The 27,091-nt window shown below is 30.1% G+C and overlaps 1 protein-coding gene and 1 long non-coding RNA gene across 8 annotated transcripts in view; one reads left to right on the top strand and one right to left on the bottom strand.

The window, feature by feature from the left end:
• The first annotated feature begins 19,508 nt into the window (after positions 1-19,508).
• On the top strand, positions 19,509-22,392 carry LOC131806734 (uncharacterized). The gene is made up of 3 exons (XR_009344154.1): positions 19,509-19,899; positions 20,147-20,763; positions 20,858-22,392. It is a non-coding gene; the product is annotated as an uncharacterized LOC131806734 (long non-coding RNA).
• Positions 21,793-27,091, bottom strand: part of LOC101893684 (neuroplastin) — an 82,929-nt gene continuing 77,630 nt past the window's right edge. For all 7 annotated transcript variants that reach the window (XM_059131372.1, XM_059131374.1, XM_059131375.1 and 4 more), the window contains exons 4-7: positions 25,166-25,326; positions 24,992-25,099; positions 23,711-23,905; positions 21,793-23,637 (exon numbers count right to left, since the gene is read on the bottom strand). In XM_059131372.1, coding sequence (XP_058987355.1) covers positions 23,504-23,637; positions 23,711-23,905; positions 24,992-25,099; positions 25,166-25,326 — 598 coding nt within the window. In that variant the 3' untranslated portion in view covers positions 21,793-23,503. The remainder of the gene's footprint in view (positions 23,638-23,710; positions 23,906-24,991; positions 25,100-25,165; positions 25,327-27,091) is intronic.

Raw genomic sequence — 27,091 nt, forward strand, 5'->3', positions numbered from 1 at the left:
AGTATGTGGGGTTTTTGGGCTGAATGAATCATTGGACTTTTACTTTATAAAAGTCAGGCAGGTCAAGCGCAAACAGTCAATGGTGTTCTGTATTGTGAAATGATAACCAGTTTTTTCTGGTCTAGAACTGAAGAAATGAATGTGGATGGCGTCTATAGCGTGCGATTTAACACCTTTCGATTTTTTGTAGTCTAATAAGTCAACAACGACAACTTAATGCTAGGAACACAATTGGAGCGAACGACGAATTTTTTCGCGGCGTATGTTCGTCGTCAAAAATAAAACACATATGTGTATATGGAAGTGCACACAATCACGGCACCGGCGAAAATTTCGTCGGTCGCCGCGAACTCAATTAGCTTTATTTCTATTTCATACGCCGGCGACCGGCGAACAAAATAGTACAAGGTGGCCATACTTGTACGAATTTTATGTGTTTTAGTAAATAAAGTTACTTTTTACTTTAAAATTTGTTATGGTCACTCTACTATCTGTTATTCGTATAAAAAACATAAATAATTTGTTTATTTATTTGTGAACTTGCGCCTGAGTGAAGATGGATATCAGTGAATTTATAATAGAGAAGATGGACATAACGTTTTCACACAAGCAGATAAGCTTTTACTATAATATGCATTATGTTTATTATTTTAACAATTTTAATTAACTTTACAATTCTCTGATTCATTGTAGTCAACAAATCAGCAAAAAGTAAACAACTTTATCAGCTGTTTTATAATTTCGTCGGTATTGTGTTCCATACGACGAATTTTCGCGGCTCATTTTGTCGCCGCGTAGGGCGAAATTCGTCGTTCGCTCCAATTGTGTTCCTAGCAATAAGTCTAAAAACAAAATAAAAGGCGTCCCAACTAGAACGACATTTTTAAATTTGGTGTCATTCGAAGGGTCATTGTTTGGCATTTGAACAATTGTTACTGTTTGTAGGTAGAAGAAGGTGAATGACTTCGTTTATTGGGTATTGGAGAGACAAATGCATCCTCAATGTGTAAGTATGTGGGGTTTTTGGGCTGAATGAATCATTGGACTTTTACTTTATAAAAGTCATGCTAGGAACACAATTGGAGCGAACGACGAATTTTTTCGCGGCGTATGTTCGTCGTCATAAATAAAACACATATGTGTATATGGAAGTGCACACAATCACGGCACCGGCGAAAATTTCGTCGGTCGCCGCGAACTCAATTAGCTTTATTTCTATTTCATACGCCGGCGACCGGCGAACAAAACAGTACAAGGTGGCCATACTTGTACGAATTTTATGTGTTTTAGTAAATAAAGTTACTTTTTACTTTAAAATTTGTTATGGTCACTCTACTATCTGTTACTCGTATAAAAAAAACATAATTAATTTGTTTATTTATTTGTGTACTTGCGCCTGAGTGAAGATGGATATCAGTGAATTTATAATAGAGAAGATGGACATAAGTGAAATTATAATAGAGAACGTAAAGAATTATGTGTTCTTGTATAATTCATTGTAGTCAACAAATGAGCAAAAAGTAAACAACTTCATCAGCTGTTTTATAATTTCGTCGGTATTGTGTTCCATACGACGAATTTTCGCGGCTCATTTTGTCGCCGCGTAGGGCGAAATTCGTCGTTCGCTCCAATCAAGGTAGATATACTAGGTAATCGCATCAGCCCAGTTGACGGCACCATTAAATGTCAAAACAAATTGTTGTAATGAAGAATTCGCCCTAAATGAATGCAACAACAAATTTGTTTATGTTGTCTTCCCTAAAAGTACCTTTTTATAATATTTCAAATAATTTAAGAGCAAGTTTAGAGTGAAACCAGTAAAAAAATGAAGGAAGGAGGTTAGAATGGAGTGCAGCTTTAAGAATTAAGTTAGCCTCAACATCTAAGATTCCCAAAGCACGTCACGGGAAGTAGTGCAAGAATTCGACTCTTGCCATTTGCAGTTCCGGAAAACTTTCGGTTTAAACCAGTAAAATATAGTCATTATAAGTTTCTTGGTTTAAAAAATATCGCAATACTAAAATTAATACTTATTTTACTCTTATTTGTTTTACAATAAAAACTTTTATTGCGACGTTCGTTTAGGACGATAGGCGCACAAAATAAAATGTTTCGTTTCTGATTGGCTGAAACAAATTTGCCGCAACCTTTAAATGTCATGGCGAATCTATGTTTTTCGCCTTAGATGCCAATTTTGACATTTGAGGGGACCACAAAAGTTGCTTTGTTGTAGCAATTCGCCGATGCGGTTACCTGTTAGATCTACCTTGGCTCCAATTGTGTTCCTAGCATAAGCCTTAAACGAGGAATTTGAAATACAACAGTATTTATGCAAAATGGTTATTAAAAATTTCATATGTGTCACTAAAGCTGCGGAGGCAATCTGCACAATATCTTACTCTATACATAACCTCATTCTGTCTATTTTTCAATATAATAACTTTTTTAATTTTTTTTAAATATTCGTGTTTTATATAAAATTTTAAAAATTGCGTTCTAGTTGCGACATACTTTATTTAAAGTTTGTTACATGGTAGAAGAATACAGGTAGATGCATCAACGGTTGGGAACATTGATATGTCAAAATGGTTAAAATGTTTTATCAAAAAATAAGTCGATTTTTATATGTTTTCTTATACGACGCCAATCGGAGGTTGTTATTTTTCAACCATTTTTGTGAATTTCAGTAATTTTTCATTTAAAATTTTCAATTTTAAAATTGGTTTGACAGTTCATTGTCCCAGCAGCTGTGTCGATGCGACTTCCTATATTACCCTACCATCATGGTAGTAGAATACAGGTAGATGCATAAACGCTTGGGAACATTGATGTATCAAAAAAATTTAAATGTTTTTTTTTTTTTTCAAATATAAATAGATTTTTATATGTTTTTTTATGCGACGCCAATAGGAGGTTATTATAATTCGCATTTTTAAACAATATTTACAAATTTAAATAAATTTTCATTCAACATTTTCAAGTCCAAAATAGGTTTGACAGTGTCGATGCGACTACCTATATTACTCTACCATGGCTTGTTAAGCATGTGTACACATACCAAATCGAGTGGGTTTCAAATATCAATTCCCTTGCGCATGTTTCAAATTTGACATCGGTCAATAAGCATTGTTTTGGGAGAATTGGCAGAATACATGAATATTTGGAAACTATTTGCTTTTTTTTTGGGATTGTCAAATCCTTTGATCCTTTAATAAGTGTTTGAAATAAAATTTTCAGAATTCAAATTCTATGCTCATGCCTTGGACAAAAAAAAGCTAATATATTTAATTTCTACCGACACATTGAAATTAGTCAAAATATTTGTTTTATATAAAATTATGTCTATAAAAACGTTCAAGAAATAATATAACTTAAATTTAATTTAGGCGATTTGCTTTTTTATGTATTGTTTATTACTTACGATTTAGTTAAAGTTTATGTTTTTTTTATTTTTTGTAATTTATTTCATTGTCTAAGACTACTTTACATTTCAGGGGATTTTTTTTTATTTAGAACTCAAAATTTTTTTGGTTTAATAATTTTAATGTATTTATAAATATGTATGTATGTATGTATATTGTATATTTATAGTAAATGTAATTATGTATAGTAATATATTTATGAAATTTTTTACTTACAACTTATACTTACATTTGTTTTGAATACATAGTCTACATTAGTTTACTTGTGTTATTCTCTAAAGAATTACTTTCTTGTATTTTTTTTTTTGTTTGTTTTTGGTTTGGAATAATACTTGTTACTTTTATAAGAAATAATTTTTTAGAGAATAGCAAAAAATATGTTCCTCATAAGGAAAACAACAAAAAACCGAAATAAATATACACTGGAATTTGTTTTTCAAAATATTTTTTGTGTGTTATAATTTTTTGTTACTTTATCTTCTCACTTCTAAATACAGTTTTATTTTTTATGAAAAAAAAACTTTTCTCAAAATCTCTAATATTAGTTTTATTTGTATTTTTTACTTTTTTCATCAGTTTAAATTGTATTATCTCTTTTGCTAAATTAGGAATTTCAGTTAGTTTTGCTATAGTTTCGCCTTATAGTTGTTGTTTTTTTTTTTTGTTTTATAGAAAAAGAGTTGAACTAAATTATTATTCCATTAAGAGGAGGTGGGTTTTATTGAACGCAGAAGAAAAAACCAAAAAATACTAAATTATTTTAGAAATTATTGTTGTTGTTTTTGTTGTTGGTTTTCTTTTATAGTTAAGGGTAATAATTCATTCACTCATCACTTAGTATTTTGTATAGATTTTTGTGTCTAAATGAATCTAGTATTTGGTGTTCTTTCTTCAGTTTGTATAAAACCTAAAGCTTTGGTTAGTGATATACATATGTAAGTAAGTATATATAAAATACATGTAGTGAATATATAGTATGTAGTTAGGATATTTGTGTATTTATACATAACAAAATAACAACGTAATAGTTTTTTTTGTTTCAGAAAAAAATTGTTGTCAAAGGAAATATTGTGATAATGCCGTATGTATTTGTTTTTGAAATGACAGCCATTGACATGCGAACACTTACGACAGTCAAGGTAATTTAATAGTACGTTTATATATATGAGGGTTAACCCACTGGATTTGGATTTAAATTGTCAAATCAATTTTGAAATTGAAATTTTTAAATTAAAATTTATTCAAATTTGTAAAAATTGTTGAAAAATGCATATCATAACAACCTCTGATTGGTGTCGTATAAGAAAACATATAAAAATCAACTTATTTTTGTAAAAAACATTTCAAAATTTTTGACATATCAATGTTTCCAAGCGTAACGTAAACCAATTTTGACATTTCGTATGACATTTTTTGTTACACATCTTTATTGTGGTATAGTAGTAGTTCTGCCGAAATGTCAAAGTAAGAATTTTGTACTACACTGCCATGGTAGAAGAATACAGGTAGTCGCATCGGTACAGCTGTGGGGACAATGAACTGTCAAACCAATTTTGAAATTGAAATTTCAAATTCGTTAAAATTTTTGAAAAATGCATATCATAAGAATCTCCGATTGACGTCATATAAAAATCTACATATTTTTGATAAAACATTTTATCTTCCTGCATTTTAGCTTAAAGTACGTTTACACAATTATCCTCGCATGTAATAATTGTTTAAACATTATTTGATTGACAGCTTTTTTAATGCAGTTGATGTACAACCATGGTAGAAGAATACAGGTACTTAGAAGTTCATTTCAAATTTTCATAGAACAAGAATCAAGCCCCTGGATTCCAAATAAATCCGATATAGAGATCTATTTTTGTATGGTAAAAAAACGTTTACATACAAATCATTATACGAGTAAACTTTGATAATTGACCAGTCACAATTAATTTGGCTATGAAGTTTCTAAAAATTTTAATCAACGTAGAATACAGTCATATCTGTTAATAATATATATTTTTTGATTGGGAATAATGTCGTGTGACTTTTATCAAAGTTTTATTTTGGATTTCTCTTAAATTTCGGCATTATCGACAATATATCTTGCACATATTTAAAAAGGGGTTTAATTGAGTTCGGGTTTTTTTCGGTAATTTTTTTGTATCATTGTGTGTGTGTGTGGGAGGATCTACTCAGCTTATATATAATAAAGCTTCATTTGGATGTTTAAATGTTCTTCATCATTTTGTTTATACACAAATTAACAATAAATTATTATTAATACATAGGTTTAATTAATTTCATTTTATTACTTTATATTATGTATATCTGTATATTTATAGTACTCGTAAGTAAATTCTGACATAAGCTCGGCTTTAACTAAAGTAAAAAGGAAGATAGAGATAGTCAGAATGGGAATGCGAATTATGATAAGAGAATAATAGAGAAGAGAAAAGAAAAGAAAGAAAAAAATTGAGAAACATTAGATCATTATATTAAATCAAGAAAAAAAGAGAAGTTAGGAAAAAACAACATATTGTTTTATTTCAACTATTTTACAATTATCTACTATTTATATTAGTTTATTAGAAATGAGAAATACACAATTACTAAAAATATCTTAACTAGCCATGTGACTTTACAAGTTTGTGGCAGTTGTTTTTTTTAACGCGTTGAAAATTAAATTAAACTGAACAAGACAAATTATCAAAGGTGGAGTTTTCGTTTTTTTTTTCAATTTTGTGGAACATTAAAGAAATATATATTCAGAACTTGATCATGATCGAGAGTGTAAAAGTACGTTTACATACAAAATCTCTATTCGGGTAAACCCTGATAATTAACCAATCACAATAAATATGACTGCATATAATATAAACATGACGTCTTTAAGACTATAAGCATGTTTAGACTAATAAATGCACGCAATTTAAAATGTCAATTCCAGAGCGTATGTGTCACGTAAATTATGTGAATGACGTATACGCTATGGAATTGACATTTGAAATCGAACTGATTTAGTAGTCTAAACATGCTCTTAGTCTTAAGAAAATCATGGTTTATGTTCAAATGTCAATTCCATAGCGTATACGTCACGTAAATGACGTAAATACGTATTTGAGATCGAGTGGATTCCATAAATATAAATTTACTTAAAAACAGATCAAAGCCATGGTAAAAGAATATAGGTAGACGCGTCAACACAGCTGCTGGGACAATTAACTGTCAAACCAATTTTGGAATTGAAAATGCTGAATGAAAAATTATTTGAAAAACATGTATTATAATAACCTCCGAATGACGTCGTATAAGAAAACATAAAAAGTCTACTTATATTTGGAAAGATATTTAAAATTATTTGACATATCAATGTTCCCAGCGTTGATGTATCTACCTGTATTCTTCTACCATGATCAAAGCTTAAACCATGATATCGACGTGAAAATACAACGCTGTTGCCATTGTTGGCTGAACGAAACGCATGACAGAAGAATATTTGTAGTCGCATCGTCACGGCTGCTGGGACAATGAACTCTCAAATCAATTTTAAAATTGGAGATTTTGAATGAAAAATGCTCAAATTCTTTAAAATTGTTGAAAAATTCATGTCATAACAACCTTAGATTGGCGTCGTATAAGAAAACATATAAACAACTAGTTATTTAAAAAAAAAAAAACATTTAAAAATTTTGACATATCAATCTCCTCATGCGTTGATGCATCTACCTGTATTCTTCTACTATGACGAAACGTAAAATAAACAACACTGTTGTCAGCTGCAAGTTGGGCAGTGTTGTATTTTCACTCCAAAGTCACGATTTATGTTTTTTTTTTTGTAAAATATTTGATTTCAAAAGAACAAAGTTTGACCGTTTCACGTTGGAAAATAATCGCTAAATTATAAATGGGAACGCTGAAAATCTCGTTGGTTCTCCGTTTTTGATTGTTTTTCTTAACAACTTCCAAAATGATTAGCACTTACTGGCTTTAAAAATTACTAGACAGCAAGAAAACGAATTGGCCAAGTATTTATGTGGTAGTCAAATACAACTCTTATTCAAGTCAATTTGTCCTGTGTAAACGTCTGGTTAGAGACATATGACTTATTTTCCTTCTTTTATAATTTTGCGTCTTGTCAGTTCAATTTATGCATATTTACATTTTATCTTTCTTCTTCGCTCTCGCAGAAATCGAAATGTGTTTTACTTTTTGGGAGAACCTATTCAAAATTAAAAGTTTATAAGAACAACAAATTATTTGCAATTACAAATCCTTATGAAGATTTTGAAAATTTGTTGTTTTTTTTGCTTTAAGTTAAAGTTCTTTCTCTTTTCTTCGTTTCAATTATATAATACTATTTTTAATTACTATAGTTTATTACAAATCAACATGTGATGCTTAACAATGAATTTCAATTAATTTTTATTTGTAAGATTTTGTTTTATCTATTTTTGTTGTATATACTTCCGAGTGTGTATGTGTGTGTGGGAGAGAGAGGTTTAATGATTTTTTAATTATAATTATTATTATGCACCATAAAATTATAAAAACAAAATTAATATTTATTAATTTTTAATTAATATTTCGTACGTTTACGTTTTTTATTTATATTTGTTTTCCTCTGATTTTCTAAATTTGCTTTATACAAAATATTTGTTAAATAATTTTTCATAATTTATGAAAAATATTTTCATAAAACTGCTCCTCTCGTCTTTGTTCTGCATGTATTTTTTTTTTTTTGTTTTTTTTTTAATTTTCTTTTGTTTACTGTTTTTTGACACGGGCAGTCTATTTTTTTGATGATTTTTTTTATTTAAACATTATTTTAAATTCCTAGTTGCTTCTTTTCATTAATATAATTAAACTACACTTGTCATTAGTTTAAATGTAACACAACAACTCCTCGTATTTATATATATATATTTTTTGCTTTTTTTGTCTAAGATTTTATTTCTACGCACCATTTTTAGATTGTTTTTATTTTTCGGGGGGATTTTCTTTTGGTTTTGGGAAATTCAAGAGAATTTCTGAAAAGGAAGGGTTTTAAAAAATGTCACAAGTAATTTTGAAGTCAGATTTTATTGAAACAGTCAACGATGTCAAAAATACAATTTTGTAAATGTTTAAAAGTATAAAGGTTTTGTTTCTTTGAATTGTGATGCTATTTTGAGTAAGTTTTAGGGCGAAAATACATAAAGAGCATATTTGGATGGCTTAAGTCATCGGCTGGCTTCTTCGGAAATGAACAAAGGAGCCCAGGGCCAAAATCGAACTAAGTCAACCTAAACCTCCTTTGTTCATCTACGAAGAAGCCAGACGATGACTTAAGCCAGCCAAATATGCGCTTTATGTATTTCCAGCCTTAAGCATGGTATAATTAAGAAGGTAAAGCAATTTCAAATAAGCATATCCACCACTGCACTTACTGTAATTTACCTTGTCAAATTCCACTGCATAGAAAATAGGTTCCCATATGTGTACATACAATATACAATAGACTTGTACATATCAAATGAATAATTTCGAATGACTTTACCTTCTTAATTCTACCATGGTTTCAAGTAAGAAGTTGCAAAAGTTAAAGATTCTTTCACGCCAAAAACAGAAGAGTTCATTTCATTTAAAATGTTGTCAAAAAAATTGACAATTGCAACAACAATTTAAAATTGTGAAAAAAAATTAATTTGCATTTTCAGACGCTGGCAAACTCTAAACAGTGACAGTGAGGGGACCAGTTCCTGCTATCCAGTATCTTCTCAAAAGCAATGCTGGAAGATCTAAAATTGTGATTTTTGTTATGTTTTTTGTTTTGTAGCTTTTTTGTCGAAATCCTTGCAAAAAAAAAAAATTGTTGTCAAAGGAAATATTGTGATAATGCCGTATGTATTTGTTTTTGAAATGACAGCCATTGACATGCGAACACTTACGACAGTCAAGGTAATTTAATAGTACGTTTATATATATGAGGGTTAACCCACTGGATTTGGATTTAAATTGTCAAATCAATTTTGAAATTGAAATTTTTAAATTAAAATTTATTCAAATTTGTAAAAATTGTTGAAAAATGCATATCATAACAACCTCTGATTGGTGTCGTATAAGAAAACATATAAAAATCAACTTATTTTTGTAAAAAACATTTCAAAATTTTTGACATATCAATGTTTCCAAGCGTAACGTAAACCAATTTTGACATTTCGTATGACATTTTTTGTTACACATCTTTATTGTGGTATAGTAGTAGTTCTGCCGAAATGTCAAAGTAAGAATTTTGTACTACACTGCCATGGTAGAAGAATACAGGTAGTCGCATCGGTACAGCTGTGGGGACAATGAACTGTCAAACCAATTTTGAAATTGAAATTTCAAATTCGTTAAAATTTTTGAAAAATGCATATCATAAGAATCTCCGATTGACGTCATATAAAAATCTACATATTTTTGATAAAACATTTTATCTTCCTGCATTTTAGCTTAAAGTACGTTTACACAATTATCCTCGCATGTAATAATTGTTTAAACATTATTTGATTGACAGCTTTTTTAATGCAGTTGATGTACAACCATGGTAGAAGAATACAGGTACTTAGAAGTTCATTTCAAATTTTCATAGAACAAGAATCAAGCCCCTGGATTCCAAATAAATCCGATATAGAGATCTATTTTTGTATGGTAAAAAAACGTTTACATACAAATCATTATACGAGTAAACTTTGATAATTGACCAGTCACAATTAATTTGGCTATGAAGTTTCTAAAAATTTTAATCAACGTAGAATACAGTCATATCTGTTAATAATATATATTTTTTGATTGGGAATAATGTCGTGTGACTTTTATCAAAGTTTTATTTTGGATTTCTCTTAAATTTCGGCATTATCGACAATATATCTTGCACATATTTAAAAAGGGGTTTAATTGAGTTCGGGTTTTTTTCGGTAATTTTTTTGTATCATTGTGTGTGTGTGTGGGAGGATCTACTCAGCTTATATATAATAAAGCTTCATTTGGATGTTTAAATGTTCTTCATCATTTTGTTTATACACAAATTAACAATAAATTATTATTAATACATAGGTTTAATTAATTTCATTTTATTACTTTATATTATGTATATCTGTATATTTATAGTACTCGTAAGTAAATTCTGACATAAGCTCGGCTTTAACTAAAGTAAAAAGGAAGATAGAGATAGTCAGAATGGGAATGCGAATTATGATAAGAGAATAATAGAGAAGAGAAAAGAAAAGAAAGAAAAAAATTGAGAAACATTAGATCATTATATTAAATCAAGAAAAAAAGAGAAGTTAGGAAAAAACAACATATTGTTTTATTTCAACTATTTTACAATTATCTACTATTTATATTAGTTTATTAGAAATGAGAAATACACAATTACTAAAAAATATCTTAACTAGCCATGTGACTTTACAAGTTTGTGGCAGTTGTTTTTTTTAACGCGTTGAAAATTAAATTAAACTGAACAAGACAAATTATCAAAGGTGGAGTTTTCGTTTTTTTTTTCAATTTTGTGGAACATTAAAGAAATATATATTCAGAACTTGATCATGATCGAGAGTGTAAAAGTACGTTTACATACAAAATCTCTATTCGGGTAAACCCTGATAATTAACCAATCACAATAAATATGACTGCATATAATATAAACATGACGTCTTTAAGACTATAAGCATGTTTAGACTAATAAATGCACGCAATTTAAAATGTCAATTCCAGAGCGTATGTGTCACGTAAATTATGTGAATGACGTATACGCTATGGAATTGACATTTGAAATCGAACTGATTTAGTAGTCTAAACATGCTCTTAGTCTTAAGAAAATCATGGTTTATGTTCAAATGTCAATTCCATAGCGTATACGTCACGTAAATGACGTAAATACGTATTTGAGATCGAGTGGATTCCATAAATATAAATTTACTTAAAAACAGATCAAAGCCATGGTAAAAGAATATAGGTAGACGCGTCAACACAGCTGCTGGGACAATTAACTGTCAAACCAATTTTGGAATTGAAAATGCTGAATGAAAAATTATTTGAAAAACATGTATTATAATAACCTCCGAATGACGTCGTATAAGAAAACATAAAAAGTCTACTTATATTTGGAAAGATATTTAAAATTATTTGACATATCAATGTTCCCAGCGTTGATGTATCTACCTGTATTCTTCTACCATGATCAAAGCTTAAACCATGATATCGACGTGAAAATACAACGCTGTTGCCATTGTTGGCTGAACGAAACGCATGACAGAAGAATATTTGTAGTCGCATCGTCACGGCTGCTGGGACAATGAACTCTCAAATCAATTTTAAAATTGGAGATTTTGAATGAAAAATGCTCAAATTCTTTAAAATTGTTGAAAAATTCATGTCATAACAACCTTAGATTGGCGTCGTATAAGAAAACATATAAACAACTAGTTATTTAAAAAAAAAAAAACATTTAAAAATTTTGACATATCAATCTCCTCATGCGTTGATGCATCTACCTGTATTCTTCTACTATGACGAAACGTAAAATAAACAACACTGTTGTCAGCTGCAAGTTGGGCAGTGTTGTATTTTCACTCCAAAGTCACGATTTATGTTTTTTTTTTTGTAAAATATTTGATTTCAAAAGAACAAAGTTTGACCGTTTCACGTTGGAAAATAATCGCTAAATTATAAATGGGAACGCTGAAAATCTCGTTGGTTCTCCGTTTTTGATTGTTTTTCTTAACAACTTCCAAAATGATTAGCACTTACTGGCTTTAAAAATTACTAGACAGCAAGAAAACGAATTGGCCAAGTATTTATGTGGTAGTCAAATACAACTCTTATTCAAGTCAATTTGTCCTGTGTAAACGTCTGGTTAGAGACATATGACTTATTTTCCTTCTTTTATAATTTTGCGTCTTGTCAGTTCAATTTATGCATATTTACATTTTATCTTTCTTCTTCGCTCTCGCAGAAATCGAAATGTGTTTTACTTTTTGGGAGAACCTATTCAAAATTAAAAGTTTATAAGAACAACAAATTATTTGCAATTACAAATCCTTATGAAGATTTTGAAAATTTGTTGTTTTTTTTGCTTTAAGTTAAAGTTCTTTCTCTTTTCTTCGTTTCAATTATATAATACTATTTTTAATTACTATAGTTTATTACAAATCAACATGTGATGCTTAACAATGAATTTCAATTAATTTTTATTTGTAAGATTTTGTTTTATCTATTTTTGTTGTATATACTTCCGAGTGTGTATGTGTGTGTGGGAGAGAGAGGTTTAATGATTTTTTAATTATAATTATTATTATGCACCATAAAATTATAAAAACAAAATTAATATTTATTAATTTTTAATTAATATTTCGTACGTTTACGTTTTTTATTTATATTTGTTTTCCTCTGATTTTCTAAATTTGCTTTATACAAAATATTTGTTAAATAATTTTTCATAATTTATGAAAAATATTTTCATAAAACTGCTCCTCTCGTCTTTGTTCTGCATGTATTTTTTTTTTTTTGTTTTTTTTTTAATTTTCTTTTGTTTACTGTTTTTTGACACGGGCAGTCTATTTTTTTGATGATTTTTTTTATTTAAACATTATTTTAAATTCCTAGTTGCTTCTTTTCATTAATATAATTAAACTACACTTGTCATTAGTTTAAATGTAACACAACAACTCCTCGTATTTATATATATATATTTTTTGCTTTTTTTGTCTAAGATTTTATTTCTACGCACCATTTTTAGATTGTTTTTATTTTTCGGGGGGATTTTCTTTTGGTTTTGGGAAATTCAAGAGAATTTCTGAAAAGGAAGGGTTTTAAAAAATGTCACAAGTAATTTTGAAGTCAGATTTTATTGAAACAGTCAACGATGTCAAAAATACAATTTTGTAAATGTTTAAAAGTATAAAGGTTTTGTTTCTTTGAATTGTGATGCTATTTTGAGTAAGTTTTAGGGCGAAAATACATAAAGAGCATATTTGGATGGCTTAAGTCATCGGCTGGCTTCTTCGGAAATGAACAAAGGAGCCCAGGGCCAAAATCGAACTAAGTCAACCTAAACCTCCTTTGTTCATCTACGAAGAAGCCAGACGATGACTTAAGCCAGCCAAATATGCGCTTTATGTATTTCCAGCCTTAAGCATGGTATAATTAAGAAGGTAAAGCAATTTCAAATAAGCATATCCACCACTGCACTTACTGTAATTTACCTTGTCAAATTCCACTGCATAGAAAATAGGTTCCCATATGTGTACATACAATATACAATAGACTTGTACATATCAAATGAATAATTTCGAATGACTTTACCTTCTTAATTCTACCATGGTTTCAAGTAAGAAGTTGCAAAAGTTAAAGATTCTTTCACGCCAAAAACAGAAGAGTTCATTTCATTTAAAATGTTGTCAAAAAAATTGACAATTGCAACAACAATTTAAAATTGTGAAAAAAAATTAATTTGCATTTTCAGACGCTGGCAAACTCTAAACAGTGACAGTGAGGGGACCAGTTCCTGCTATCCAGTATCTTCTCAAAAGCAATGCTGGAAGATCTAAAATTGTGATTTTTGTTATGTTTTTTGTTTTGTAGCTTTTTTGTCGAAATCCTTGCAAAAAACTTTTGACAGAAAGAAAAATAGACCAAAATTCGCCTCTGTTGTCATTTTTTTCACTTGCCTGTGGATATCGATTCAAATTGTAAATCGTATTCCATAAATCCAATGGATATTATTTGACGTACAACTACGGAATTGACATTTGAGTGGATTTTGTAAATCTAAACATTTTTTAGGATGTTTAAAATGTCAGCTGTTGTTTGTTTTTATTTATACATACACAACCAAAAGAGAATGAAAAAAGTGGCCAAAATAGTGATGCGAAAAAAGGTAATATGTGGATAATTTATATTGAAATGTAAATAACTTTTCACATTGGTGACCGTCTAAAAGGTAAATAAAATTTTAAAGTTTTTATTATTCGAAAGCAAAATATAGACGTAGCCTTGGCGGAAATATTGGTGACCTTGGAGTGTACCGCAGTACTAGTATAAGAACTTAGTGATGCATTTCGTTATTATGTAGATGCCCCATCCGTTTTAAAATAAATCCAGTCGTAGGAATATCAATTTTGTATCTTAAATCTGTTTTATTAATCCTGACTAAGCAAGAAATCTTGATAATGTGAGTTAAATTAGACGAAATGTCAAAATTTGTTTGTTTATTTTTCGTACTGGGATTCCACTCACAATAATAGTTTTGACAAACAAACCTTGATGATCAGCTGATGCTTTCTGATTGTGTTATGAGTAATTTCATACAAAAAGTTACTGTGTGTGTTTAAATCACTTTTTCATCAACCAATTTCAAAAAGGTTTATAAAACCAAATATTCATACCCAATTTAAAATTTCATTTTTTTAATTAAACCAACCAATTCAACGTATTTTTCTATAATCGAATTTATTGGTTGAATATCAAATTGATTGGTCTATTATCAGGGTTAACCCGAATAACAATTTGTATGTAAACGTACTTTAATATACCTGCCTTGTTATTAAGTAAATCAATTAAAGTGGGTTAAACAGCATCAGTTATGAAAATCTATTTAACTGTCAATTCCAATGCATAAATCTCAAATCAAATCGACTCTGAAATCTAATGAATATCATATGAAGTATACGTAGTATAATTGACCATAGAAATCCGCTGGATTTGTTTTGTGTGCAAGACGTATTAGGTTAGGTAATAGGACAATTCATGGTAGAAGAATATTGGTAGCTGCTGGGAAAATGAACTGTCAACACGATTTTGGAATTGAAAATATTGAATAAAAACTTATTGGAATTTGTAAAAATTGTTGAAAATGCATATCAGAACACCCTCCGATTTGCGTCGTATGAGAAAACATATACAAATCTATTGATTTTTGAAAAAATAAAAACATTTTACAATTTTTGACATGTTCCCAAGTGTTTATGCATTTACTTATATTTTTCTACCATGGGACAATTGTAATAATTTCCAACTTTGTATTTTCAAATGTCATGTCAAAGTTAACTTGATAGAGAACTGAACTAGTGACATACAGTTTGTCTTAAAAATTCGTTCCGAAATCCTGTTAATGCCGATTTTTGCTCGCAATCGACCTTTATTTCCAAACTTCTCATTCAAGATTAACAGTGTGTACCCAACTTAGTATTGACGTTTTGCTATGTCAATTTGCCATGGTAGAAGAATACAAGTAGTCGCATCGTCACAGCTGCCGGGACAATGAACTGTCAAACCAATTTTGGTTTTAAATTTTTTGAATAAACAATTATTCAAATTTGTAAAAATTGTTAAAAAAAATGCATATTATATCATGCTCCAATTTCTGTCATATAGGAAAACATATATATATCTACTTATTTTGATGAAACATTTTAAAATTTTTGTCATATTAATGTTCCGAAGCGTTAATGCATCTACCTGCATTTTTCTACCATGGAATTACCGTAGCTGATTAACTAGATTAATTGTCAAAACACTTATTGTTTACAGCATAAACAATCAGTAAGACTGATTGGTGTTACGCCTTATTATTCCGCCAAGGAGCTACTAACCATTGAACTCTAAAGATACCCCTTAATAATGGAATGCCACAATTTGTGGCAGTCATGCGCCTACTTTTATTAATGAAAGTATACACGATTTATAAAAACAAAAATCTTCCAAGTAGTTGCTTCGTTCACACCGAAGCATACATGGTACAATAAAAAGGTAGAGCTCCCAGCTGGTTACAATTTTTTTCTAAGTGTGTCCGACTTCTCCCAATTTTTGTATATATTTGTTCTTTTAAAAAATAAAAACAAAATATTTCCAAAATCGATGATTGAATTCGTCAGCTTTGCTATGGAATTGAAAGATCGAACAATTTAGATCATATTTTTGAAAGAAAATCCTGGAATTTTATTCATTTTTCGCACTATTTAACTCATTTTAAAAATGAGGAAAAATAACAAATAAATGAAAACAACTTGTTGCATGTAATTTTGAATAATTCTGACAGGAAGCGGGCATAGTCTCAGGGCTGTATTTCTGTAGTTTTACGAAGCTGTTCTACCTCCTTATTGTGCCATGGAAGCATGTATTATATATCCACCCAGTTATCTTAGCGCATGGTGGAACTGGATCCGCTCAAATGGTCTCCCTATGTTTATGATGAGAAATTTCAGACAATACAGAATAGAGACAACCAAGTACTCAAGTAAAAAAAAAAAACAACAAAAAAACTCCAAAATATTTGTTTATATTCTTATTTTCCAAAAAGAAAATATTATAGTCATATGCAACAATTGGCAACACTGATTCATGACTGATAGCCGTTGGAATTCAAATGAAACTCCTAAAGGTATGCAATGTTTTCTTGAGAAAAATGATGTTAATTTACAAGCAAAACTGTTGAACTGTTTGCAATATTCGTTTTAGCAAAATAGAAACAACTTGTGACTAATTTAATCGTTGGGTTTCAGATCATCAACTCCAGTAATGTCAAATATGTGTTAATGTGTGTGTGTGTGAAAATGTTTAGAGGCCAAAGAGCTTAGAGAAATATCCTATGGTTAAAAAGGGATTTCTTTTTTGTTTAACAACAATTACAAAATTTTGTCCTTTATTAATAATAATAATAATTGTTATTATCATTCTCTTGTTAATTTAACTACGTGATTTTCATTTCTTAATGGTTTCTTCTCTTGAAGGGGCGCAGGAAGTGAGGGATTCGTATGTTTGTATGTATGTATATTAATAGATATAAGTATATACATATACTCTCAATTATAAATTATTTATAATACATTTTGTTTTATTAAATTTAGCATTTTATGAAAATACATATTTTCATCACGTTTTAGATTTTTTTCTTTGCTTCGCCACATTCAATTTACGCTGGTGGTGGTGGTGGAGATTTGAATTTCGTTATGGATTTTTGTTTTTTGGTAGTGGCTGCGACTTTTAAGATTTTCTTTTGGATTACGCCGGCCTCAAGACTTTTGAATGTGAGTTGAATCTTGAAGCAAGGTGACAACTAGTGATGCAGAAATAAACTATGATGATGACGATGAAGAAGAAGAAGAAGGCGCGGCAACAACGACGAAAACGATGATGATGATGATAACCCCGAATAATGGCAATAATGACATCGCTAATGGCGCTAGACTATATAGGTGGCGATGATAATGTTGTTGGTGGTGGTGGTGATGATGTAGCTTAGTTGTGGTTGAGGTGATGATATTTGTCGTTTGTTTTTTTTTTGTCTTTACACAATTTGTTCTATCTCATTTCATTCATTCGTTTTTTCTTTTTCTTCTAAATCAGTTTCTTGGTTGCTTGTTGTTCTTGGTGGTGATGGTGGTAGTTGTTTTGTAACAGTTGTTGTAGTAGTTTTGTTATAGTATTTAGTAATAGTAGTAGTAGTAATAGTTAGTAGTTGTAGTAGTAATTATATAAATCTAAATTAGCAGTTCTATTTCTAGTTGTGGTAGGGGGAATTTCTAATCATCATTCGCTCTATAAGTAAAAAAGAAAAAAACAAATCACATAATAAATAAGCAAATTATTTATGCAGAATTTCTATCATACAAAAAGTTCCACAATATTAGGATGTTGTTAAAATAAAAAATAACTAAAAAAATGAAAATAAGTAAAAGTTTATTGAATTTGAACTTAAATTCAGATGTGTGTTTGCAAAACTTTCCTCTCCTGTTACACGTGTTTGTAATGTCTAAAATAAGAAATATTTCTGGGCAAAGTGTCTAACGTTTTTTTCTCATTTTTATTCTCTTTGCAAGAAAACTGTGAGAAGTTAATAGAAGGAGTCCCTGCAAAAGCATGCAAACAATCAGCTGATTTGTCAAAACAATTTGCCATAAAAAAATATTATTTTAAAAAAGAAGAATTTTCGATTTACCAACATTAAAAAATGAAAATGTTTTCAAATTGCTTCCATAAAAATAAATCTTCGGACGGAAACGTGCCTAACTGATTGCCGTAGAAAGGAGGACAAGTAAAAAAATATTAACTAAAACTAATAAACATTAATGAACTTTTAATACCTTTCACCATTGGGTAAAGAAACCATTTGTATATAAAATTATCTGAATTCAAACGTGTTCCACCTTAAACTACAAATACCTTTTGACCTTTTCAAAAACCCTAAAGTGGATGAGGCCGTTGTATGGGAGCCATGCCAAAACTTTTTACACTTCAAGGATTTTTATCTACCAAATTTTCTTAAATTTGAAACAATTTCGTGGGTAAATGTGGCTACAATTATCAAAATACCGAATTTTGGGTGGGTATCGTTATATGTGCGCAATAGAAAAACGTGGAAATAATATTCAATGTTCTGCCACTGGAGCTGGAACCCATTATGAACTACAAATACCAATTTTTAGACAAATATGTGGGAAAATGTGGCAAAAATCATCAAAATACTGAATATCCGGAGGTACTATTATGTGGGGGCTGCTAAAAACGTGAACCTATACACAATGTTTTGCCACCGGAGCTAGAACTTATTATGAACTACAAATACCAATTTTTAGACAAATACAGAAAAGAAAATGTGGCGGAAATCATCTAAAACTGAATATCGGAAAGAACCGTTACATAGGAGCAATACCAAAACGTGGACCAATATATACTATGTTTCGCCACCGGCGCTAGAAGCTATTATGACCTGCAAATACTAATTTTTTAAACAACTCCGTGAAAAAATGTGGCGAAATTATCAAAATACCGGCTATACCAAAACGTGGACCGATATATCCGATTTTCAATACCAACCATCCTAGACATAATACACATTGTTGTTCCAAATTTTGAAACAGTCGAGAATTCCAATTGTAATTCTAATTATTCCAATTATAATTCGAATTATTTCACTTGTAAATCGAATAATTCAAATTTTTATTTTAAAAACGATTGCGTTTTTGTTTCATTCTAATTTTATTTGTACGCATAAACCGACCTAGGGTACCCTTTTTTAAATTAAAACTAGCTGTGTTCCATGGTAGAAGAATTCAGGTAGGTAGTAGCATCGGCACAGTTGCTGGGACAATGAACGGCTGTCAAAACTATTTTGGAATTTAACATTTTGAAAGAAAAATTATATTAATAAATTTTGACATATCAGTGTTCCCAAACGTTCATTTGGTCTGTTCCAGAACGTAAAAGAATGTAAAACTTTTTGCTTTGTTAACCGAATTTCCTTTTATAAAATCAAAAAAAAAAAAAGCAAAAATAGTAGATTCTTGCAGCTTATATCCTGCACCCTCTGAAGGAGGGTAATTTTTTTTTGTTTTTTTGCAGTAATGTCTCGAAATATCGACGGAGACTCCATAAGCTATATATAATCCTGATCACAATCAAATTCAAAGTCACACCAGTTTTTTTAGGATATTTATTTAATGACTATATCCAAAGACATAAAATGGTAAGGACTGGAAAAGGTGCAGAATGGAAAAAAGTTAATGTGAAAAATATATATAAATATCCATGTTCGCAAAAAACATAATTGCAGAGCAGTTTTACGAATAACACGTTCTTTAAAGCAAAAATTTGGTTTCAAAATTGCATTGCATTGACGTTTTTAAACAATTGAAGTTGAATGCATTTGCTATTAAAATCACCTGGTGTCAATATTTTGACTCTGACTCGTCCTATCTTTTGCTTTGTTTCAGTAACTGCAAGAATCTATTAGTTTCGTGGTCTATAATTTAACCATGAATCGTCTTAAAAACGAACAACGCTTATAAATCATTGAATTTTATTATCACAATACGCGCTATGTTGAGAATGTTCATCGCGCGCTTCTTGTGTTCTGCGACACACGTTATTTTTTGGCTAAGAAAGCAGAAATGTCGATTTTGGAACGAAGATCAGCCAGAAGCATTGCAAAAACTACCAGTGCATCCAGAAAAAGTCAAAGTTCTGTGAGGTTTATGTGTTGGTGTCATTATTGTAAAGTACTTCTTCAAAGATTCTGCGAGAGCTACCGTGAGATGATATCCAACTTTTTTTTCCCCAAAATGCAAGACCTTGACTTGCGGGACATGTGGTTTGAACAAACAGGTGCCACATGCCAAACAGCACGCGTAACAATGAAATTGTTGAGAGGCGAACATTTTATTTCACGTTTGGGCCTGGTCAGACTATTTTTTGTGGGGCAAATAAAATGTCATATCTATACAGATGAGCCCGCTTCAATTCACGCATTAGAAGATAACACTGAAGCAATTATGTGTGAGATATCGGTCGAAATGTTGAAGAGTTAGCCGAAATAGAGTTCTATCATCAGGTGATTGAAAATCAGCTGTTTTGTGGCTGACGTCAATAGTTCCAACCGGTTCGATACTTAGTTTTTATCTTCTATTATTCAAATTTCGTTACAGTAATTTTGTGTAAAAAGTTTTGGACCTAAATCAAGTTATAGACCCTCTCCACGCAGTGGTATATGTTGTGACAAGTAAAAAACTGGACCTGCGAACACGTCGACCTGCACATATAATTTTCTGTCATAGGCTGTAGCATCCATTTCGAACATCCAAATTGCACTTCAAATACCAAATTCGAAATAATTCCGGTGAATAATGTGGTTAAAATCATCAAAATACCGAAAATGGGGAGGTCCATTTTCAATACCAAAAGTCCTGCAGACATAATATACATTTGAGTAAAATTTTTTCAACCTACTTAATTTCGTTCGGAAGCTAGAGTGATTTCCACAGACGGACGGATGTCGCTAAATTTGTGGTCTCCAAAATGTATATTTCGAGGTGTTATAAACGAAATAATATACTTAATATACCGTCCATACTATGGTGGAGGGCATAATAAGGCATCGAATAAATAATCCAAGTATAAGGAGCGAACAATCACCAGAAATACAATAGCGGACAAGAAATTCCATTTGCTGGCCAAATAAATAGTTTTGGATACAATTTAAAATAAAAGAAAATAAAAAAACGTTTTTGTTTTTATTTTTTTTTTGTTTAATTTTTTATTTTAAAGGCTTTTGTTCTTTATATAATTATTATTATTATTTAAAGAGAAAACGTAACATAAGAATTATAATAATAATAAGAAATCATAGTAGAATTTCAAAATTAATTATTATTTAAGTGATATAACACAAAAATTAAGAAAAAAATAATATAAAATAAAAAAATATAATATTTATTTGGAGAAAACACAAAATCCGAATAGATTAATGAAGATTTTATTGGTATATAGATATAAAATTTATTAAGTGGAGAAACAAAAAAATATATATATATTTATATAAGGGTGGGTGTATGGTGTAAGTACTTATATAAGATTTTAAATGTTAAATGTTAACTAATAAAAATAAAAAAACGAAACGGAGCTGAAACTAATTTTATAAACCAAAATTTTGAATGAAAATACAAACAAAAATAAACAATTATTATTTAATAACTATTTCAAATAATTTTAGTCGATTTTTTACATGAAAGAAAGGCGGCAACCACTAATTTGTTGGGTTATAGAAAATGACATTCTATTTGAAATAGGGGTACTATTAAATGTTTAGGAATACTAATGGCTACGTTTGGAGAAAAATATTTTCTGCACTCAATTTTGGGGATGGGAGGGGGACATGTCCGCCTATTTGGTTGCCTGTTTTTTCATTGGTGTAGGTGAACAACGCATGGAATTGGTATGTTTAAGCACACTTGGCAAATGGATTTTGAATTTTTTTTTTGATTTGTGAAAATCCCAAAAATATATATAAATGGACAAAATGGGTGGGGCGGATAAATACAAATATATTTAATTTCTTCAATTTTAATTACACGCCTATATAACTTAATATAAACTAGCATTGTAGTGTTAGGAAAGAGCAATCCAAGAGTTACTCTTTAAATATTGTTGCAGTGCTTAATAAACCTCCTTTTTAACAAAAAAATATATAACCCAAAGATTTAATCAGATTTTTTGCATGTAAAATAAAAGAAAATGTACCTGAAGCAAGAAGTAGGATACAAAATCTATTGTAGAAGACCGTGTAATTGAAGTTAGTTGAACCACTTAATTTAGGTATTACTATTCATGCCACCACTTCAGGAACATTTTATTTCCAGACAATGCAAACAGCTCTTTCTAAAAGAGTTTATTTTTAAATCTGTGAAGGGTGCTGGGTTTTCGTTATTTATTTAAAATAAAATTAACAACTTTAGTGTTTTCTTGTAGCTTATGCAAAATACTTTTTTCCCTTTTCTCATTACATGATTGTATCTCTTTTAATGTACATATAGAACAAAAAAAATGTATATAATTACAAATACATAAAAACATATTGTGGTTGTATTTGGTTTTGGTAAATTTAGACCGTTTTTTGTTTTTTATTTTATTAATAATAAAACTTTATTCTTTAATTTAATAGTATTAACATGTTGTAAATTAATGTACTTTTGCACTAACAAAGTTTGTTGATTTAGAAATGAAAGATTTAAAGAAAGTAAGAAAAAAAAAAGACATATATGGAAGGATTTTGCGGAAATTTTATGTTGTGGTGTATCATATTTAGAAAATTAAAAAAAAAATAGACGAAAACGAGACATGGCAAACAATTATAATTTGTAACTTATTTGAAAATTTCAACTAAAATTAAACTAATTTTTCCTTTTATTTTTTTGTTTTTAAACTTATTCTCATATTAGTTTCATTACTTTACATACTTAAGTCGTTTGTTTTTTTAATTTATTTGTATATTGTCTGTTATAGTTATTTTTAGGTGTTTTTTGTTTATGTCAAACTATGTTACTTTTTTAATTTAAATTGAAATTAGTTTATTTCTGTATTTTAACTACTTTGGCAGAAGAAGAGACAAAGAGACAACAAAGAAGTTGTTGTTGATAAGTCAACGGAAGAATAAACAAATAATGACTAATTTCCTTGGTGTTCGAAATAAAAAGAGAAATGTTTAAGGAAGTGTTTTTTGTTTGTTGTTGTTGTTCTTGTTATTTAGACTTTTGTGTGTATGTGTCTGTGTGTGTATGTAGATGATCTACAGAAACTTACTGATCCTGGGCATCTGTGTCATCATCCGCTACATTCTTGTTGCGTCTCTTCTCGTAAATCAAAATGATGGTACACAGTATCAACACTTCAGCACAGATACCCAAGAAAGGCCACAAAGCGGCAAATTTGCCTGGAAAACAAAAAAAAAAACAACAGCAGATAAATAAACAAGGACATAATTTGAAATCTTGAAGTTATCTTACCTTTTACACGTACAAAAGATGTATCACTAGCTTCTGGCACTTTAGCGTATTCGGTGGCTGCATTACGGCCAATACATTTGTATTCGCCTCTATCGTCCAAACTGACATTTTCAATGGTTAAAATAGCATTTTGAATTTTATTATCATCGGCTCTTAAAATATAACGACCTGTGCTATTGTTGATGGTTAAATTACCTAAAATAATAATAAAAGAAAAACGAAAATTAAAAAACAAATTACAACAAATGCATTACGATACGAATCGTTATATCCTCCACCTTGGAAAGGAGGGTATATTAACTTTGTCATTTCGTTTGTAACACCCCTAAATGTTCGTCGTAGACCCCATAAAGTATCTATATTCATAATCAGCATAAAATCCTAAGGCGATTTGCCGATGTCAGACTGTCTGTTGAAATCACGATTCAGCGCACATTATTTGACGTGGGGCTTCAAAGTTTGGCAGAACAATTTGTATTGTGTCTGGGATGGTTGATATTGAAAATGAGATATATCGGCCCACGTTTTAGTATAGTCCCCATATAACGGTACCTCTCTATATATGGCATTTTGATTTTTTTTTCATTTTTTTTAGCTCCACGTTTTCGTATAGCCTCCAGTACCTCTCGATATCCGGTATTTTAATAATTTTTTCCACATTTTCCCCACGAATTTGTCTAAAAATTGCTATTTAGAGGTCATAATGGGTTTTAGCTTCGGTGACGAAACATTGTAGGTATAGATCCACGTTTTCGTATAGCCCCCATATAACGATACCTCTCAATATTCGGTATTTTAATGATTTTTACCACATTTTCCCACGAATTTGTCTAAAAATTTGTGTTTGTAGTTATTTTTGGGTTCTCGCTCCGGTTGCAGAACATTGAACATCTAGGTCCATGTTTTCCTATAGCGCACATATAACGGTACCTACCGATATTCGGAATTTTGAGAATCCTAGCCACATTTACCAACTAAATTGTTTCAAATTTTAGAAGATTTTGTAGATGACAATCCTTGGAGTATAAAATTGTCTATATGGGTTCCGTTTTGGTATGACCCCCAAACCACGGCCTCCCTCACTTTGTGGTTTTTTGATAAGTTGAACTTCATTATCCAAGCCGTCTTACTGGTATATGAAGTTTAAAGTGGAACACGTTTAAATTCAGATACTTTTATATAAAAATGTTTCCTTTCCTTTGGGTAAGGTAGAGGGTATTAAAAGTTCGGCCCGGCCGAACTTAATGTTTTTTACTTGCTTTTTTTCTTTCAAATACTTACCAAAACTCCATGACAATTGTGGATCAGTACCAACAACAGTACATACAATTGACAATTTTTCACCCTCAACAACGCCAGAGTTTGAAGGCACTCTAACAGCAATTTTAGCTGGAAATTATAGAAACATTTAGTGGTTATTTTTGAAATCCATTACTCGTGACTCACAACACTTACCAACTACATTAAAATCTTTCTTTACATTATTGGCCACACATGAATAAAGGCCATCATCATGGACATCTGTTTTTTCAATCATGAACTTTCTTTCGGCCGCCAATATGCGATAACGACCTTCAAGTTCTTTTACTTTACTCACTTCTGTACCGTTTCTTTCCCTAAAAATGAAAAGATGAAAATTAAAAATTGCGATTGAGAAATATACATAAATATTAGCTTAGAAACATAGTAAGAAGGCTATTTGTAATTATACCATCACAAGGTGGTCAGGGTATTATGTCTTTGAGCATTTGTTTTTAACAGGCAAAAGGAAACGGGATAAGCCCATTGTTCTGATCTGATGATGTCCGTTATTTTTGTAAGCAAATTACAAATCATTGCCCCATCCAGATGAAATTTTGCACAAATAATTTGTTTGACCCAAAGACGAACCGTATTATTGAAATTGGAGATAATCGGTCAAAACTTAGATATATCTCCCATTATATCTTTGACCGATTTGCTTTTTATTGTGCACTAAACGTGTAATTTCAGCCCAAATAGTATGGAATTTTGCAAAAACGACCAAAATTAGGATTAAAAATAAGTATGTTAATTTTGATTGAAATCGGTTCAGATATAGCTATAGCTCCTATATATATTTATTATTTTTGTCCTCTGCAGCAGTAATATGCACTATGTTACAACGATGTTTGGGGAAATATATCAAATACAGCTCAGAAATACCTTTGCTAATTTTTATCGAGTTCGGTTCAGGTTTGAATGTAGCTCCCACACATATCTTCATCCGATTTGCCTTCTATTGTGCACCAAACGTGTAATATTAGCCCAAATGGGAAGGAACTTGAGTCTAAAAACAAGTATGTCAAATTTGGTGAAATTCGGTTCAGATATATATGGTTCATCCGATTTGATATTTTTGCTCTCCACAGCCGTAATATTCACCCCGTAACAACGATATTCGGGGAATTATATCAAATACAGCTCAGAAATACCTTTACTAAATGTTATCGAAATCGGTTCAGATTTGGATATAGCTCCCTATATAACTCTATCCGATTTCAAGTAAATTGTGCACCAAATGGGTAATACAAGCCCGAATTGAAAAAGCAGAAATGCCTCTTCAAAATTTAGAAGAAATCGATGCAGAGGAGGATATTCCTCTCATATATTAGTTCCTTTGGACTTGAAATTATAATTGTATAATCAAACATATATTTTTACGATGAAAATAGGGTTCGTATGATCGAAAAAGTACGTATGTACCATGGTAGAAAAATACATGTAGACGCATCGACACAGCTGCTGGGACAATGAACTTTCAAACCAATTTTTATAATTGAAAATTTTGAATGAAAATCTTTTCAAATTTGTAAAAAATGTTGTCGTATCGTTAAGATCGACTTATTTTTGAAAAAATATTTTAAAATTTTTGACATATTAATGTTCCCAAGCGTTTATGCATCTACCATGATATATATGCAATACTTGTAAAGAGAAAAGCATGGTAGGATTTAGAAAGTAAAGTCGCATCTTAACAATTGTTAAAAAAAAATTTTGACAACCTTTCATTGTCAAAATGTCTATTTAAGTATACATTGTATAAATACAAATCAGAGATGGGACCCAGTTTTCAATACAGTGACATTTGACAAGATAAATTGCAGATTTGGATATGCTTATTTGAATTTTATTTTTAAGATAAAAATATGGTTCGCTGTGACCGAAGAAGTAAGTATGTACCAAGAAAGAAGAATGCCGGTAGATGCATCAATGCTTGATAACATTGATATGTTAAAAATTTTAAAATGTATTTTTCAAATATTAGTATATTTTTATATGTTTTCTTATGCGACGTCAATCGAATTTACAAATTTCGATAATTTTTCATTCAAAATTGGTTTGACAGTTCATTGTCCCAGC

The sequence above is a fragment of the Musca domestica genome, unplaced genomic scaffold, assembly GCF_030504385.1.
Source record: "Musca domestica strain aabys unplaced genomic scaffold, Musca_domestica.polishedcontigs.V.1.1 85, whole genome shotgun sequence".
Classification (NCBI taxonomy): domain Eukaryota; kingdom Metazoa; phylum Arthropoda; class Insecta; order Diptera; family Muscidae; genus Musca; species Musca domestica.